General features: G+C 34.6%; 1 protein-coding gene across 1 annotated transcript in view; it reads right to left on the bottom strand.

Moving 5' to 3' along the window:
- Positions 1-3,538: 3,538 nt before the first annotated feature.
- LOC129227229 (oxysterol-binding protein 1-like) overlaps positions 3,539-15,184 on the bottom strand; it is a 54,665-nt gene continuing 43,019 nt past the window's right edge. Inside the window, exon 12 of the mRNA XM_054861737.1 lies at positions 3,539-10,644. Within this exon, the coding sequence (XP_054717712.1) occupies positions 10,490-10,644 (155 nt within the window). The 3' untranslated portion in view covers positions 3,539-10,489. The remainder of the gene's footprint in view (positions 10,645-15,184) is intronic.

The raw sequence follows: 15,184 nt of genomic DNA, 5'->3' as shown, positions 1-15,184 counted from the left end.
CTGAGCTCTTGTAGCCCTTTAATATACACTGCTCGACATTGAAAATGCAACACCAAGAAAGAGTGTTCAGAAATCTATGAAAATTTTAGAGTAGACGTACATCACTGAGTTATGTAAATGATGTGAAATGCGCAGCTCTCTGACGCACCTAAAGTAAGATATAAGGGAAGAAATTTGCAGAATGGGCAATATTCGTGTCGTTATTTCTGACTGGAGAATTATCGAAGAAATTTTTTTTTTCTTGCAGGATACGTGTAACACGAGAGAATGCCAGGCCGCCGTTAACGAAGGCACTTCCAGCAGATAGACAATTTTACGAAGGGTGTGGTGATCGGACTGAGAAGGGGCGGTTGGTCCGTACGTCAAATCGCGGCTGATACCCACATGGATGTGAGCATCGGCTGTGCCGAAGATGGTTGGAACAACGAAATGTGGTAAGATTGAGGGGTGCAGGGGCAGCCAGAGTGACGCCAGAACGCGTGGATCGACGCATCCACCGACAAGCTGTAGCAGACCCACAAGTCACTTCTTCCTCGATTCTGCAGCAGGTGCAAGATACCCTAAATGTTCCCGTGTCAACCAGAACCATTTCCCGTCATTTGGTCGCATGTGGTCTGCAATCACAGCGTCCGCTAAGAAGAATGCCCTTGACCCCACAACATAGACAGCAACGTTTAGTATGGTGCCGGACTAGAGCGACGTGGATGACAGAATTGCGAAATGTCGTGTTCTCAGATGAATCCCGCTTCTGTTTATCCAGTGACAGTCACCGCACACGTGTGTGGCGTCGACGTGGAGACAGATCTAATCCGGCAGTAACTGTGGAACGTCCCACCGCACGACAACGTGGCATAACGGTTTGGGGCGCAATTGTGTACAATTCTATATCACCTCTAGTTCGGATTCAGGGCACTATGACGGCCCAACGATACTTGGATAATGTGCTGCTGCCAGTGGCAATCCCTTACCTTCAAGGGCTACCTAATGCAATTTTTCAGCAGGATAACGCCCGACCACACAGTGCTTGCATCTACCAACATGCTCTCCAAGGCACACAGATGCTTCCCTGGCCACCATATTCTCCTGACCTGTCACATTTCGAACTTGTGTGGGATGTGATTGGATGCCATTTGTAGACTCTGTCCCTGCCTTGTTCAGAAGACGAACTGTGGCAAATGGTTGAAAGGGAATGTAGAACCATCCCTCTGACACCATCCGTACCCTTACTGACTCTATGCCTAGACGTGTTTCTTCGTGTATCGCTGTCCGCGGTGGTCCTACATCCTACTGAGCCGACGCCGTTCTCGTTCTGTATTCTGCCTATCATTTTGAAATTAAGATCATTTATTATTCCTTGCTGTTTCTTTTTTCCAAATTTCATCACTTTGTGACCACTCCTTCTTGATGTTACATTTTCAATGTCAAGCAGTGTATATTTGATAGGTTACAAGTTTAAAAATATGAAAACCATAAAATTAGCCTCACTCATCAGCTTTGGGAAAGGAACGCTGCAAAAATATGACACCTTTATATGAAAAAAAAAGTGCTGCTCTGCACAGAATCGTTTCAATCAAAGATTAAAGAGTAATTAAGCAGAGAGGGAGTGTAAAATATGGGAGGGAGGGGTAGATAAATATAAACTAGCCATCATCTTATGATAACAACCGAACTTCTGTGAGGATTTTTAACATATTTGAAGGGCTACGGGGAAGAACGATCAAAGTCCATTTTTCTAAAAAAACTCTGGTTAACCTATGAAAACACGAAGATTATTACAGACAATATTCAAGAAAAATATTATTCAGGCAAGAATCATCATAGTGAGTTTTAACAGAGAAGAATGAGGCTACCTTGGAAACGATTCGAGATTTCAAGATCGAAAACGTAATGAGGGAAATTTGAGCATGGTGGACTATGATCATTCTTCCCCGTGGCCTTTCATTTACTCTACAAATTAGAGCAATTTTTAAGATAACTCAGTTGGAACAAAAAAAAAAAAAACATATTAACAAAAAAATTTTTTTCTTCATAAAACTATCTCAGAGATAGTTAAATCTTTAGTTTTCGTCATAAAGACAATTTATTAAATTATTCTATTCTATTCTATTCAAGAGTCACAAATGACTACAACTGCATTTATGTCGAGGACTACATACAAAGTGCCTTGCCTCCATTATTTTATATACCGATAGATGGCAGCACCATCACCGGATCGAACAGTTAATGAGAATTTAGAACTAGTCCAAGAGCTAATAGCTACCTGGTACTAGCACCCCCAGAGGTATCGTTTCACTTGGAGGACATTGAGACCACGAGCATATTTAACGTCGCCCAGTCCCCTTTAATGACGACGGTGGGTCTTCGACCAGCGGGGATCGAACCCGAGCCCCTCCGGCCCCGAGTCCAATGCCCTACCGATCAGGCTACCACGGCCCCTTATTAAATTATACGTTCATCTTTTTCCTTAACTTTAACACTATTTACTGGTAAGGCTACGAAAATCGAAATTTTCAATTTCTGAAAAATTAGTACGTAATTTTTCTGAAATCAGCGTCTAAAAATCTATTACATTTTTTTGGTTGTAAGCCTGTGTAATCTGTTTTCATCATGAATTACACTAGACGATTGCAAGCAAATGTTAACTTGCAAACAACCCCTCATGACTCGCTGCCTATCCAAGAATTGTTGAAGTTCGGCTCATTAGATCGCTGATAACTTTCTGCATTTTCAAGATATTGAATGGAATTTTTTTTGGAAGTTGCGAAATCTAGTTCGGTTTTAGCTTATGAAAGTTATAAATTGCTATCTATCGCGCATGCTCAGTGAAACATTGCTTTAATTGTCCATGTTTTATCAAATTTTCAACATTTTAATTTCAAATTTTAGTATTACATTTCTCTTGTGTGCTGCCAAGTTTTCTGAAAGTTTGGTACGCTTCGATGGAAAACTTCGCGTGTTATAAGCCAAGAACTTTCAAATAAAACTTGTAGTTTTGAAAGAAATGCTCATATCTTTGTGAATATCAGCGATACTTTTAGGAAAGTATGTAAAATAAATTGTACATACTAAGCGAATTGTGTTCTGAAATTCACAGAGCTATTTACAATGAATGATGATAAAAAAAAAACTGTTTTGTTTTTCTCAATTTTTGATTGATCCCCGAATTGCAAGGGTGACATCACTTTTATTGGAAAATGTCAGCTGGATCATACTTCTTATGTGACAAAAGTTACAAAGCAATTGGTTTTTTATTTCCTGAGAAATCCTTAAAAACGTGAATTTTTGAAAGTGTCCCAATACTTTTGGTCATATAGTGTAGTTAGATATTATAATTTTTGCTACCTCTCTCCCCCACTCAAAATGTTGAATTGACCTGTTTAAATATGTATCGAAATATAGAAAATATTGATAATTGGAGAGCGATATACTGTAGTATTAAAATTCTGATATCACTCCGCTCTACTGACCAGTTAGCTTTTCAAGTTTTAACTGAAAAAGTGGAGTTGGTAATGTTTATGCAATATGAGTAAGCACACAATTTTTGCAGAAACAAAAATTATAAACTTTATTTAAAAATATAGAACACAGCATTATTTCATTTCGGTTTCTTTCTTCAGGAACTAGTCTATTTAAAACAGAATCTGAAATAAAATACTAATTTAGAATAAAGATAAGATTAGTCATTTATGTGTTCAGATAAAAGAATCTAACGTTAAGGCTCATAAACTCTTAATGAAGATTGTCTGCATAGCTAATTATACAGGGAGGTCTCAGTTTATGAAGAATTTGCATAATTTTAAATGAGGGGAAAATACTGTACAATCATCCAAGAAAAATGCAGTTGAATGTTTCAAAATATTTCTATAAAAGAAGTACTCTTTTTACAATCAAAACACAAATTAAATATATACATTAAAATACAATGACTAAGCTTTTAAATTTTTTTAGAATAAATTTTGTATCCCTAATGAATAATGAAAGTTAAAACGACAAAAGAATACAATTAGAATAATTTGAGCAAGATGATTAGAGAAGGCACACATTTCTACAACTTTAAAACAAATTTTAGTCCATAGCAGCAAATTTGGTATATGAAAAAAGAAACAGGAGAAAAAAAAAATATCACATAAAAATTTACATTTACACTTTCTATATTTCTTTTACATTTCATAATTTACACTATTTAAGTTAACATACAATAATAACTATCTTGATTAGCGATCTCTACCATTTAGATTTAAAAGTAAATTATGAATATAAGGCAAGATTATATTCCATTTACATCACAGAGTCTGCCGGTTATTCATCTATTAAATATTATTTTTCAAGCTGAAATTATATGGAACATAAATGTAAAAAATATAGCACATGAATAAACAGAGGCCACCCTGTAATGGAATGCAATGAAATCCCAACTTTATTTTTACACAGAAATGAGACAATTTGATCCCAGAATGCAAAATCACTTGCTATTTCTTTCTGCCATTAAAATGCCTAAATTTGTCTTGGACATTAGAATAGTTTTCAAAAATTTTAAATTTTGGTATATGTTTTGACTTGTTAAGAGATTTTGCAAGGTTTAGTCTGGGGAAGACAAATTTTCTCTTCCTACCCTTTCAGAAAGTCCTTTTTTCATGGTCACATATGAATGGACATTCCAAGATAAAGTATGAGAGAAAATGTAGATGATATTCAGCTGTGGCAGCAAACTTTTAAAACGCTCATGAAAAATAAGAAAGATGGCATGAGAGTTACAACTTATCTCCCTATCTTTAATCATGAAGCTTTAAGATTTGCTACATACACAAGTGAGGTGGTAGAGTTATTCCTATTCACCATGTCGGGAATTGACCCAGGTTATCTTTGTGAAACAGCCTTAACCACTAGACTATATGAAAGTTACAACTATACGTAGGCTTGCCAGATTTCTGGAATGCTCAACTGGACACCGGAAACTCTCCCCCCTTGGTCGCGAGTATTCAAAAGGGGGTGATAGTGGACTGGACTGAAATAAAATTTTTTGAAGAGTGAAATTTTTCGAAACTATGATAAAGCTCTACCCCCTCCCTCCCCCTGTAAAAACGTTTGAACAATGCTAGCTAAAATTATTGAAATTAAACATTTTAAAAATGCTATCTATTTTTTAAATCAACTTTCAGCTTTAGAATGTGTTGTCAGGCCAAAATTTTTGGAATTTCTGGATCTCAAACATCCCAAAAGAGAACATAAGCTGGTTTTTAGCATGTTTTTTTTTTTTTTTTTGGGGGGGGGGGGGAGGTTACTAATTATGAACCTAAATCAGGGGTGATAATAAATGACACAAGCAGATAAATTTTATTATTCACATGTTAATATTTATTAGTTACTTTTGCTAGAAGAAATACTTTTTTGAAAGAGGAATGAAAACTTGGGCAATATTTACATATATTTTTCATTCACTAGGAATTTTTTTCAGAAGATCCTTTTTTGGTTTTACGGTGCTTTCACTGATACCATGTTAATTTCTCCAAGTCTTATGCTTCAAATGAGAAAAAAATTATCCAAACTTAATCTTCACAGTTAATTATCTTTAGACTTTTTTGGTCACCTAACCAAATTCATCTTTTTCCGGGACCTGAGGTAAACCGGTCGGCACACCAGGATTTTGCCTGAAAACCGGGACGTCTGGCAAGCCTAACTATATGTGATACACAAAACATAACCAGTCCACGATGAGTTAACAGTTGTGATCCTAGGTAACATCATGCATGAACCTTTGTATATTTCTTGATGCATCTGAGACATTGCTTAATTCAAGTGATTTCAGATCATTGTACACCAAAGGCAGAAGCGAATAAAGTGCTCCAATTACACCCTAAGGGGTCTATGTCAATGACAGAAGAAACTTGTGTACTGAAGACTAAAAATGCTCTGGTTAAAACTTTTTAAGCACAATAAAATGCTAAAATAAAAAGAGTAAAACAAAACTCAAAATCTTCAAAGTAAAACTAGAGAACTGAGGCACATGTCGCTACGGGAGCAAGTGCTTTTGATCTCTTCCTATTAGCCACCGAGGGCCCCTGCATACATTAAATTGCCTTTTTTTTTATTTTTATTTTAATTTCACTTTGAACTATATTTTTCTGCTTTAAATTTGAAATTCATGCAGAAATAAAAAAAAAATCTTTTCAATTCAAAAATAGTCTGCAGGCCTCCTCAAAAATCTGTGACCAGTGTTGCAGCGTCGCGCTGTTTCAGTTACCGGGATTCATACCATGTGCTGTTTCCAGGATCATGTGTTTATGATAAACAGGAAAATAAATGATTAGGATATCCAATGATTTCTAAAAATAAAAGCTTGTTTTTTGATTTTTGAAGAGATGAGGTTCTTTTATAAGAATTTCAATTCATTACAAATCCAAGAATGTGGAATAAAATTAAATACATATTTGTTTTAGGTAAGTTAAGTGTGCAAATACATTTTTGAATTTTTGTACTTAATATTCTGCTCTTTTGCAACTATATTTACATCAAGAACTTCTAATACACTCAAATTTTTATTATTGATTACAGTTGTAATAACACATTTAATGAACAATTTTTTACTTGAGTCTTAGGAAATAATCTGCATTTATAATGAAATTACATTGTGTACATATAATTTTCAGTCGCTGTACTCAATAGTTTGAAATTTCTTATAAAGTTGAATCACAACAGAAAAAATATCACTTCTGTCCTTTTACAACAGCAAGTATTTACTTGCACAAGATAAAAACCATTGATTCATCGCTTCAAATTCAGTTACAACCACCTATACGACAATGGGTAGAAAATACAAAAATTACATATTCAGGATTTCATTGCATTTCAATGTATGCACATGCTTTTACCGTTAGCTTAACTAATTTCAACACTGAAAACTGCTTGAATGTGTGCACTCACACACACAATAAGCAGAGTGGCTTCTTCATTTAGATAATCATTTATTATTTGAGAGTTATTTCATGTACCTTCGCAAGCTCTAGCATTCTTCAAAGTCTAAAAAATTGAAAACTGGCCAGAACACACAAAATAAATAACATTCTGATTACAATTCGGCAATAAGTTTGTTATGATTTCGGTAGGCACCCACTTTGTAAAGATGGAGTCTTCAACAGAAATACCACTGAGGAAATGATGCAAAGAAATTTGAGATACACTTGGAAAATTTACTCTCAAGAGTGGATGATGCGTGCAGATTTAGTAAAAGATAAAGTTTTAAAATTTAGGTTCTTTCTAGTTTGTTACATTCCCAAGGGGGGGGGGGGGGATTATGATAATACTCGGAAAATGGTTTTAACAAAACAACTACCAATGGCTTAGTATACACTTGGACTGTTAATGATGTTTTGAGTTTTTTGGTGTAAGAACAAAGGCAATTTAGCCACATCACAGTTTAAAAAAGTTTTTTATATAAAAATGAAAGTTTTAAAAAAGAACAGTTAAATAATGAAAATAAAAATGTTAAATAGTTGCAATTGAAAAAGCATATAAGAGCAGTACAAGACTCGAAAACAAAGCATCTGGGAGCAAATTTTGATTTAGATGAAATAGATTGTAAACCAGCTAACGACAGTTTGACTACAGATATTATGGAATTTGCAAACTTCCACTTAAGACTAGTCTATTTGAATCAGGGGGCAAAGTAAAAATTTGATGCACATGTTCTACTCATTTAAAGGTGACTCGCTTTATTTAGAGGTTAACATAAATCTCCAAATGTTGACATCCACGAAAACTAATAGATTCGTCCATTTCCGCCTGAAAACCAGATTTTTGCCTTTCCATTAAATCGGTGGTCAGACCATTAACGATAGGTAACTTTTCATTACACAATAAAACATCCAAACCATGCTTTAACATGACAAATTTTGCTATTTGAAGGTAACATTCGGTCATACTTGATTTTTTCTACTGATACAGCTTGAAATAATATACAAGATAAGGGGGAGAACCTTATTTTAGACACTATGTGTGGTTAGCTGGTCTAAGGCATTGATTTACTGGTACCTTTCTGGAAGTCAAATATATAGATTTATGTCTGAGCATTTGAATCTGTACAAAATGGCAGATTCAGCAACCACAACATAAATATTCTCTTAGCCAAACTCACCATGCTACAAATTATCCCCGGATGGCAGTCGATGTGTTGAAGGAAAAAATGTTTTGCATAGTTCATGAATTTACTTTCTTCCCTAAATTGACTGATGAAAGTTGTGAAGACACATAGCAATTAAATTCTGCATATTTGAAATATCTCATTACTATTACCAACAAATTTATAATATGCATTATGCCAAAAATTGTTCTTCATCTTTCTGTCACTGACCAAGTTTCAGCAGTAAATGTGAGAATGGGTCAAATCAAAGAATTGTAACTGAGTAGTTTAACGTCTCGTGATAAAATTAGGATTTAAAATTTTTTTGCAAAAAAAAGTTGTGGTTCTGTTACAAATCTCCATTTTTATGTCATCTAGTGTGCTGATTTCAAAGCCAAAATATTAGAAGCAATTGATTTTCAAACCTGTATAGTTTTAAACAGTATTTCAACTGAATTTCTTAGGGTTGTTTCATTTTTTTTATTTTTAAACAAAACTAAGTGATTTCAATATAATTGCATTTATTAAAAGTTTGCATTTTAAAATTTTTTATTTCACAGCAAAGTGGCAACACTTTTTAAAATTTCAATTTTATTCCTTTTCTATGATTCGGTTACTTTGCAATATCTTAAACTGAAACTGATGTAGTTTACTAGGACAGATTTGTGTTTTATTTAAAAATGCTAATATTTAATCTGAAAAAACTTTTGTCAAGAACTACACCTTTTTTTTAATGTTAAGTTAAATAAAGAAGATACACTAACAAGAGTTATTTGTTTGAAGGCTTTGTTTAACAAAGATATTTCTTGTATATTGAGTCAATAATTTGGAGTTGCCAACATTCTAAAAAAAAGGGGGAGGGGGATTTCTTTTAAAATGCTGGGTAATGCGGAATGGCAGAGCAACAAACAGGTTTTTGAAAAGTTTTTTTTCTTTCTGCCAGGTTGTGGCTAAGTTTTTTGGATTCATTCCTGTTATCAAGTGCCAAGTTTGTGAGACTACTGTGTCTCAGGCAACCCTCATTCATTTTGAGCCATTCAGTTATTTATCTGTTTTGTTTTACAGCACACATTCTACTTTGCAGCACTCTGCTATAAGGTTAATTAGCATATGTAACGTACATGTTTAAAATCATTAATGAGAAAGTAACAATAATACCTATGTAGCAAAAACAACATACTACGATCAAGAATTCTTCTTCTCTTTAAAACTATTATATATCACTCATGAAAGCACATACAATTATTTTGATCTTGAAGCAGCTCGCAAAAATTCGCTTCTTGCCCTAAATCCTACCATTAATACCTTTTCAGAGGAATTTTAAAATATATATCCACTATTCAACTGATTTCAGGTTTAGCTCAGAACAGAGAAGTGTGCTCACAAACGGGTGGGTCTATGGTACAGGCTGCAGCATTTGAATCTTTTGAGGGTATTTGACAGGGATTTTGCTCTAATTTGGAGGGGGAGCTTTGTTTTTTTTTTAAATGTATGCTCCATGACAATTGAGGGGGTGCACTATCGCCTTTGGAAGGGATGGACACCAATGGAATAGAGCAAGTGAAATGAGATTAAAAGCAACAAATCATAATTAGGAAAAGTACTGCAATAAATTTAAATTTTAATGAAGCGTGTGCTGATAAGATTTAACCATGCATAAAGGATTTTTAAAAAAGTATTTAAACAATTCATGAATACAAGCATAGACGGTGACAATGCTGACAATAACTTGAAAGTGACAGACGAGAACTGATTAAATACTTCAGAATTCTCAATGAAATATAAAAGCATTTTTATTGAAACTACTTCAAAACTTTAAATTACAATATTTTATTGAATGTTTGTGAATGAAGCTTTTTTCTTACTTTTACAAAATCAAGATTAAATATTTTGCTTTGTAAGACCATAAGAGTCACATGTCATAAAACTCTTTATCAAAGTAGATGTCACACAACCAAATGAGCAAAATACAAAAACTGAGGATAAAAGTTTTGGATAAAAGTTGAATGAATTTCTTCCCCCTTCCATGTAAAAAATACATGTTTGTGGTGGAAAAATTCAGGGTTAATGCTAGCGGGAATGTAACCAACCACGAAGTACTAAATAACGAGAAAACCAAAAAGAAAACGGCAAGGGAGGAAATAATTGAATTGAGTATCACAATGACTTTTTGTTCAAAACGATAAAATTCTTTGATTCATATAATTTCTATTTGCGCAGGCTACTTTGGGCAGTCCTCTGAGCATCACGTAGCACTTGGTGCACTTTCTCGTCTTCTTCCTCTCTCTACGTGTGACCACAGCGAGAGGCGAGATGTATGTACAAATTTCTCGGAGTAGGAGTAGTGAGGAGGAACATATACAGAGGGGGATGTCAGGGGTCTGAGAGGAAGATGTCAGGACAACGAGTCCAGTCTTGGGCTTCTTTGCACTGCCAGTATTCCTCCGTGTACTTGTGAACCGGCTTGCCGGTGGTGGGGTCCGTGACCTTTCGAAACCAGATTGGTTCGTACCCCTCGTAAGGTCGACCTGAAACGCAAAATAAAATGTGTTTTAAGCTTTACACTGTTGACATGCAAGCACATATGAACTAGTAAAAACTAAGCCCGCCATTTAGAATTTCTTTAGAGGGGGGTGGGGGGGGGAGCAAAGTGTGTATACTCAACAAGTAACACACTTTTCCCACCTAAATTTATCGACAAGACACAAAACCACATCCACTCATATATAAAAGCATGGAGCTTTTCAGAGTCCACTCGAATTGACAGATCTGGTTAATTTACACACATTTGAATAAATACTATGCACATCTAAAACTCTAAAAAGCTATTTGTTTGATTCGGCTGTTAACTAAACGAGCAGAGTTGTCGATTCTTCTCATACATTTGATTATTTAAGAGCAGTTGCAAACCCTGTAATCTTACTAAATCTCAGGGGCAGGTAAAGGGGCGAGTCATGGGGGTAATGACCTCCCTAAAACCATTGGCAATATTTTGTAATGTGGAAGAAATTCTACTAGTCAAACCTCATTATCATGACACCAGGGTTTCATGTCACTTTTTCAAAGTCCTGAAGTTATGGCTCGTAATCTCAATGTTAAGCGACTCTGGATTTTATAATGGTGTTTTACTGTGAAGCTCCAGTTAACGACGACACTTTGAGTAGAGGTGCAGATTAGCGGTCGCCACTCGCCAATTGGCGACCAAAAATTTTCAATGGCTACCAAAGATTTCAGCACCGATCGCCACCAGGTGACCAAAGGGGAAAAAAAATCCCCCCAAGTTGAAGTTATCGATTGCACTGTGCTTTCGAATCCAGTTTTTCATGCTGTGGTAGTCACTCGTCTAGACGCGACGTCATTTACTGACTTTCAAGAAAAGTTGAAATGTTGCCCCTCTCCTCGCTGATTCGTTGACCACTTCCCGTTTGCTACACCTACACTGCGTTCGGGGCTTAGAGCGTTGTTCGGAGAGGGGGTTGGGGGTGAAAACTGAAACCCCCCGGGGTCCAGCAGACATGATCCCCGAACCCAATCAAGGTCAACACCGCAGCATCTGCAGTGCCTGAGGAGGGGAAACGTAAAATGGACCTTATTCACGGTTTGGCAACGGTCCCATCAGCTGTTCGTCTGCCGGTATTTTGACCAATCACGCAGTGTCAGCAGTGCTAAAAAACTCGTTTTATTTAAGGATTACTGGACTTCATGCACATAATGAACATGTTTAGAGCTTAAAAAGACTTACGAATGTATGGAAAATGCCGAGAAACGGAGAAAATAAAAAGAGAATTTGAGTTTTCACCATGTTTGTGATAAGGAACCAAAGAGGCTTAAACCCATGAAAATACGATAATAAAGAAAGTATTTCGTATCAAATGAATCGTTCATCATTCTTTTACAGCGTTTCTTAGTTAGAAACGTAAAAAATCTCCCATTTTTAAATAGAAAAAAGAGTTTATAAGCCACACAAAAGCAAGTGTTATTATACGCTGTAGTGCCGGATTTTCGTCTGCTACAGTTCCCACAATGCACTGCAGTGAGGGTTTTTACCCGCAGTGACGTCAGGTGAATACTGTCCATTCTGATGACTTTTTAAAAGGTTGAAAATGGCAAGTAGAGGTAGCTCAAAGAGAATAAAATTGGATACATCTTCCAAGACTTTATTTCAGTTCTTCAAAACGAAGACAACCAGCATCAAGTCAGTTCATTTTTCATTATTATAGAAATTTTTTTTTTTTTGGGAAGATTACTGTAACGTGTGTCACAAACTAAACATGGCACCAAATACATTATTTTTCTGCTGTATAATACGCTATCTATTTATAAATCAATTTTTAGAAGTACCAAATTACTTTAAAGTGGCCGACTTACACCGGTGTCATAAACTTTTCACAACTTGCTTCGCGAAAATCTGCTTCCCTTGTTCCTTTTACATCTTGCGAATACTTTAATATAATATTTTTTTTTCAATCTGAAAATATTTTGACAGATGCAGCGTTAAATTAGCTTATTTAATGTTTAATTTTCATGACTTTTTATTTAGGGAGCCATATTAAATTTGAAATCGTACTTCGTGTGAAAAATTGCACTTCGTGATTTAGATTTCAATTCTTTTACACCTTGTAAATATTAAAAATATTTTTTAAAATCGGAAGTTATTTTGCGCAGGCTAAATTTAATTAGCTTATTTCGTGTTTGATTTTAATGAATGGATTTATTTTTGGATCCATGCCTCCTTTGTAATTGTACTTCGCGGGGAACTGCACCTCGTGGTAGAGTTTTCAATAGTTTTGCATCTTGTTCATTTCTTAATATTTTTGACAAATGAAAGTTATTTTGACGTATACTACCGTAGATTAGCTTGGTCTATGAACCATTTTAATAAAAGAATTAATTTTTGAAGCCACGCTTCCTTTGTAATCGTACTTTGCAGGGAATTGCACCTCGTGGTTGACTTTTCAATCCCTTTGGATCTTGTACAGATTTTAATATTTTTGATAATCGGAAGTTATTTTGGCACAGGCTGCCTTAAATTAGCTTATTTTTATGTTTATTTTAAAGACTTGATTTATTTTTGGAATTGTGCTTTCTTTGTAATCTTACTTCACGGATAACTATAACCACGTGGTTGAGTTTTAAATCCTTTTGCATCTTATACATATCCTAATATTTTTGACAGACGAAAGTTATTTAGATAAATGCAACCTTATATTAGTTGTTTTATGTTCTATTTTTATAAAAGAATTTATTTTTGAAGCCATGCTTCCTTTGTAACCGCATTTCGCGGGGAGCTGCACCTCGTGGTTGAATTTTCAATCTTTTTGCATCTTGTACAATTGTCTTCATATTTTTGATAAGCAAAAGTTATTTTGATGTGTGCTACCTTAGATTAGCTTGCTTCATGTTCCATTTTAATAAAAGAATTTATTTTTGGAGCCATGCTAACTTTGGAATCGCACTTTGAGGATAATTGCATCTTGTGCTTTAGCTTTCTTTTTGCATCTTGTACCAACATATTTTAATTTTTTTGGCAGTCGGAAGTTGTCAGCTTATTTTAAGTTTTATTTTAATAAATAATAAATGCAATTATTTTCGGGAAACGTGCCGACATTGCACACCAGTTTTGCTAATCTTTTTGCATTTTTTAAATACTTCAGAAGTTTTGATAATTGAAAGTTATATTTTAATAACTAAAAAGTAATAAATCCTGTTCATATATTTATTTTACAAGCTTTATTTTAATCAATTTAATTTTATCCTAAAATATTAAATCTAAACATTTTTTTTGCTGTTGAATTTGAAATGTATTATTTCTATAAACGATACTAAATGTCGTATGTTGATAGGCAGATTTCTAGAGTAGTGGATAGCTACTTTATTATTAGTTCAATTCTAATTCAGACTTTTAAAAAAACCCTTTTGTTCGCAAACTACAAATATTTTTCTAGTTTGTTTTTATTATGTGGTTTTGAATTTTAAAATTTGGTCCTACAAATTTAAATTTGCAAATATGTTGGCTAGGGGGATTCCATGAAAAGTGAAACCAGTAGGTCAAACAAATATTAGATTTTTAACTTAATGTGTTCCTCCATCCTATTTCAATCCAAATCATTCTCAGATTTCTTCAATGAGAGAAGGAAAATACTTACCAATCTTCACTGGTACTGATTTTTATTGTGCTAAGATTTTTAATACATAGATATATAAAATATATGTACAGTGAAGCAGAGTTTATACGTTTTTGAAGGGACTGTATGAAAAAAGTGTATAAGGGGAAAAACGTACAATAGGTATGCATTTAAATGTATTGGATTCTGCAGGGACCAATTCAAAAAACGTACCAAAGAGAAATGTATAAACGGTCTTTTCTGTATATATATATATATATATATATGTGTGTGTGTGTGTGTGTGGGTGTATGTTTGGCTACCAAAAATTTGAAGTGGCTACCAAAGTTTTTGGTGTTGGTAGCCACTGGCTACCAAAGAAAAATACCAGTCTACACCTCTAACTTTGAGCTGCTCAGATGGGATCGAATTTACCTTTTGAATTGAATTATTTTGGCTAAAATAGTGAAAAGTTCTGGAAATGATAGTAGTAAGAATATCTTGTCAAGCGATAATTCTACTACCTGAAGAATGGTTAGGCGTGTACACAAGTTCTGAAAGCAACAGATTTGTCTTTGACATGAGGGACAGTGGAAAGGAATGAAAAGCACGTGGTTTTCAAAACTGAACTAAGGAAGTAGAGAGGGAAGAGAAAACCCATAATTACTTACAGCTGCAGAAGGACATTGCAAACTTCTCCCATAGGAGAGAGCCAATTATTGGATTGAAAAGGAACACTCAACTTTAGAAGAGAATTAGAAAGCATTCTTCAAAGACTACAACATAAGCTGCCAGCATGTGGTCTTTCTTGATTAATGAGTTTTCCGATTGGTTTCTTTTCTGCTCATAACTACTTGAAATATTTTTTTTTCTTTCTTTCACTTAAAAGTCAACTTTATTGAAAGTATGATTGTTTAAATTTTTACTCAAAAAATAAATTCCTTTTGGAAAATTTTTTGGAGTA

Source organism: Uloborus diversus, chromosome 8 (genome assembly GCF_026930045.1).
Source record: "Uloborus diversus isolate 005 chromosome 8, Udiv.v.3.1, whole genome shotgun sequence".
Taxonomy (NCBI): domain Eukaryota; kingdom Metazoa; phylum Arthropoda; class Arachnida; order Araneae; family Uloboridae; genus Uloborus; species Uloborus diversus.
This window is presented reverse-complemented; position numbering and strand designations above follow the sequence as displayed.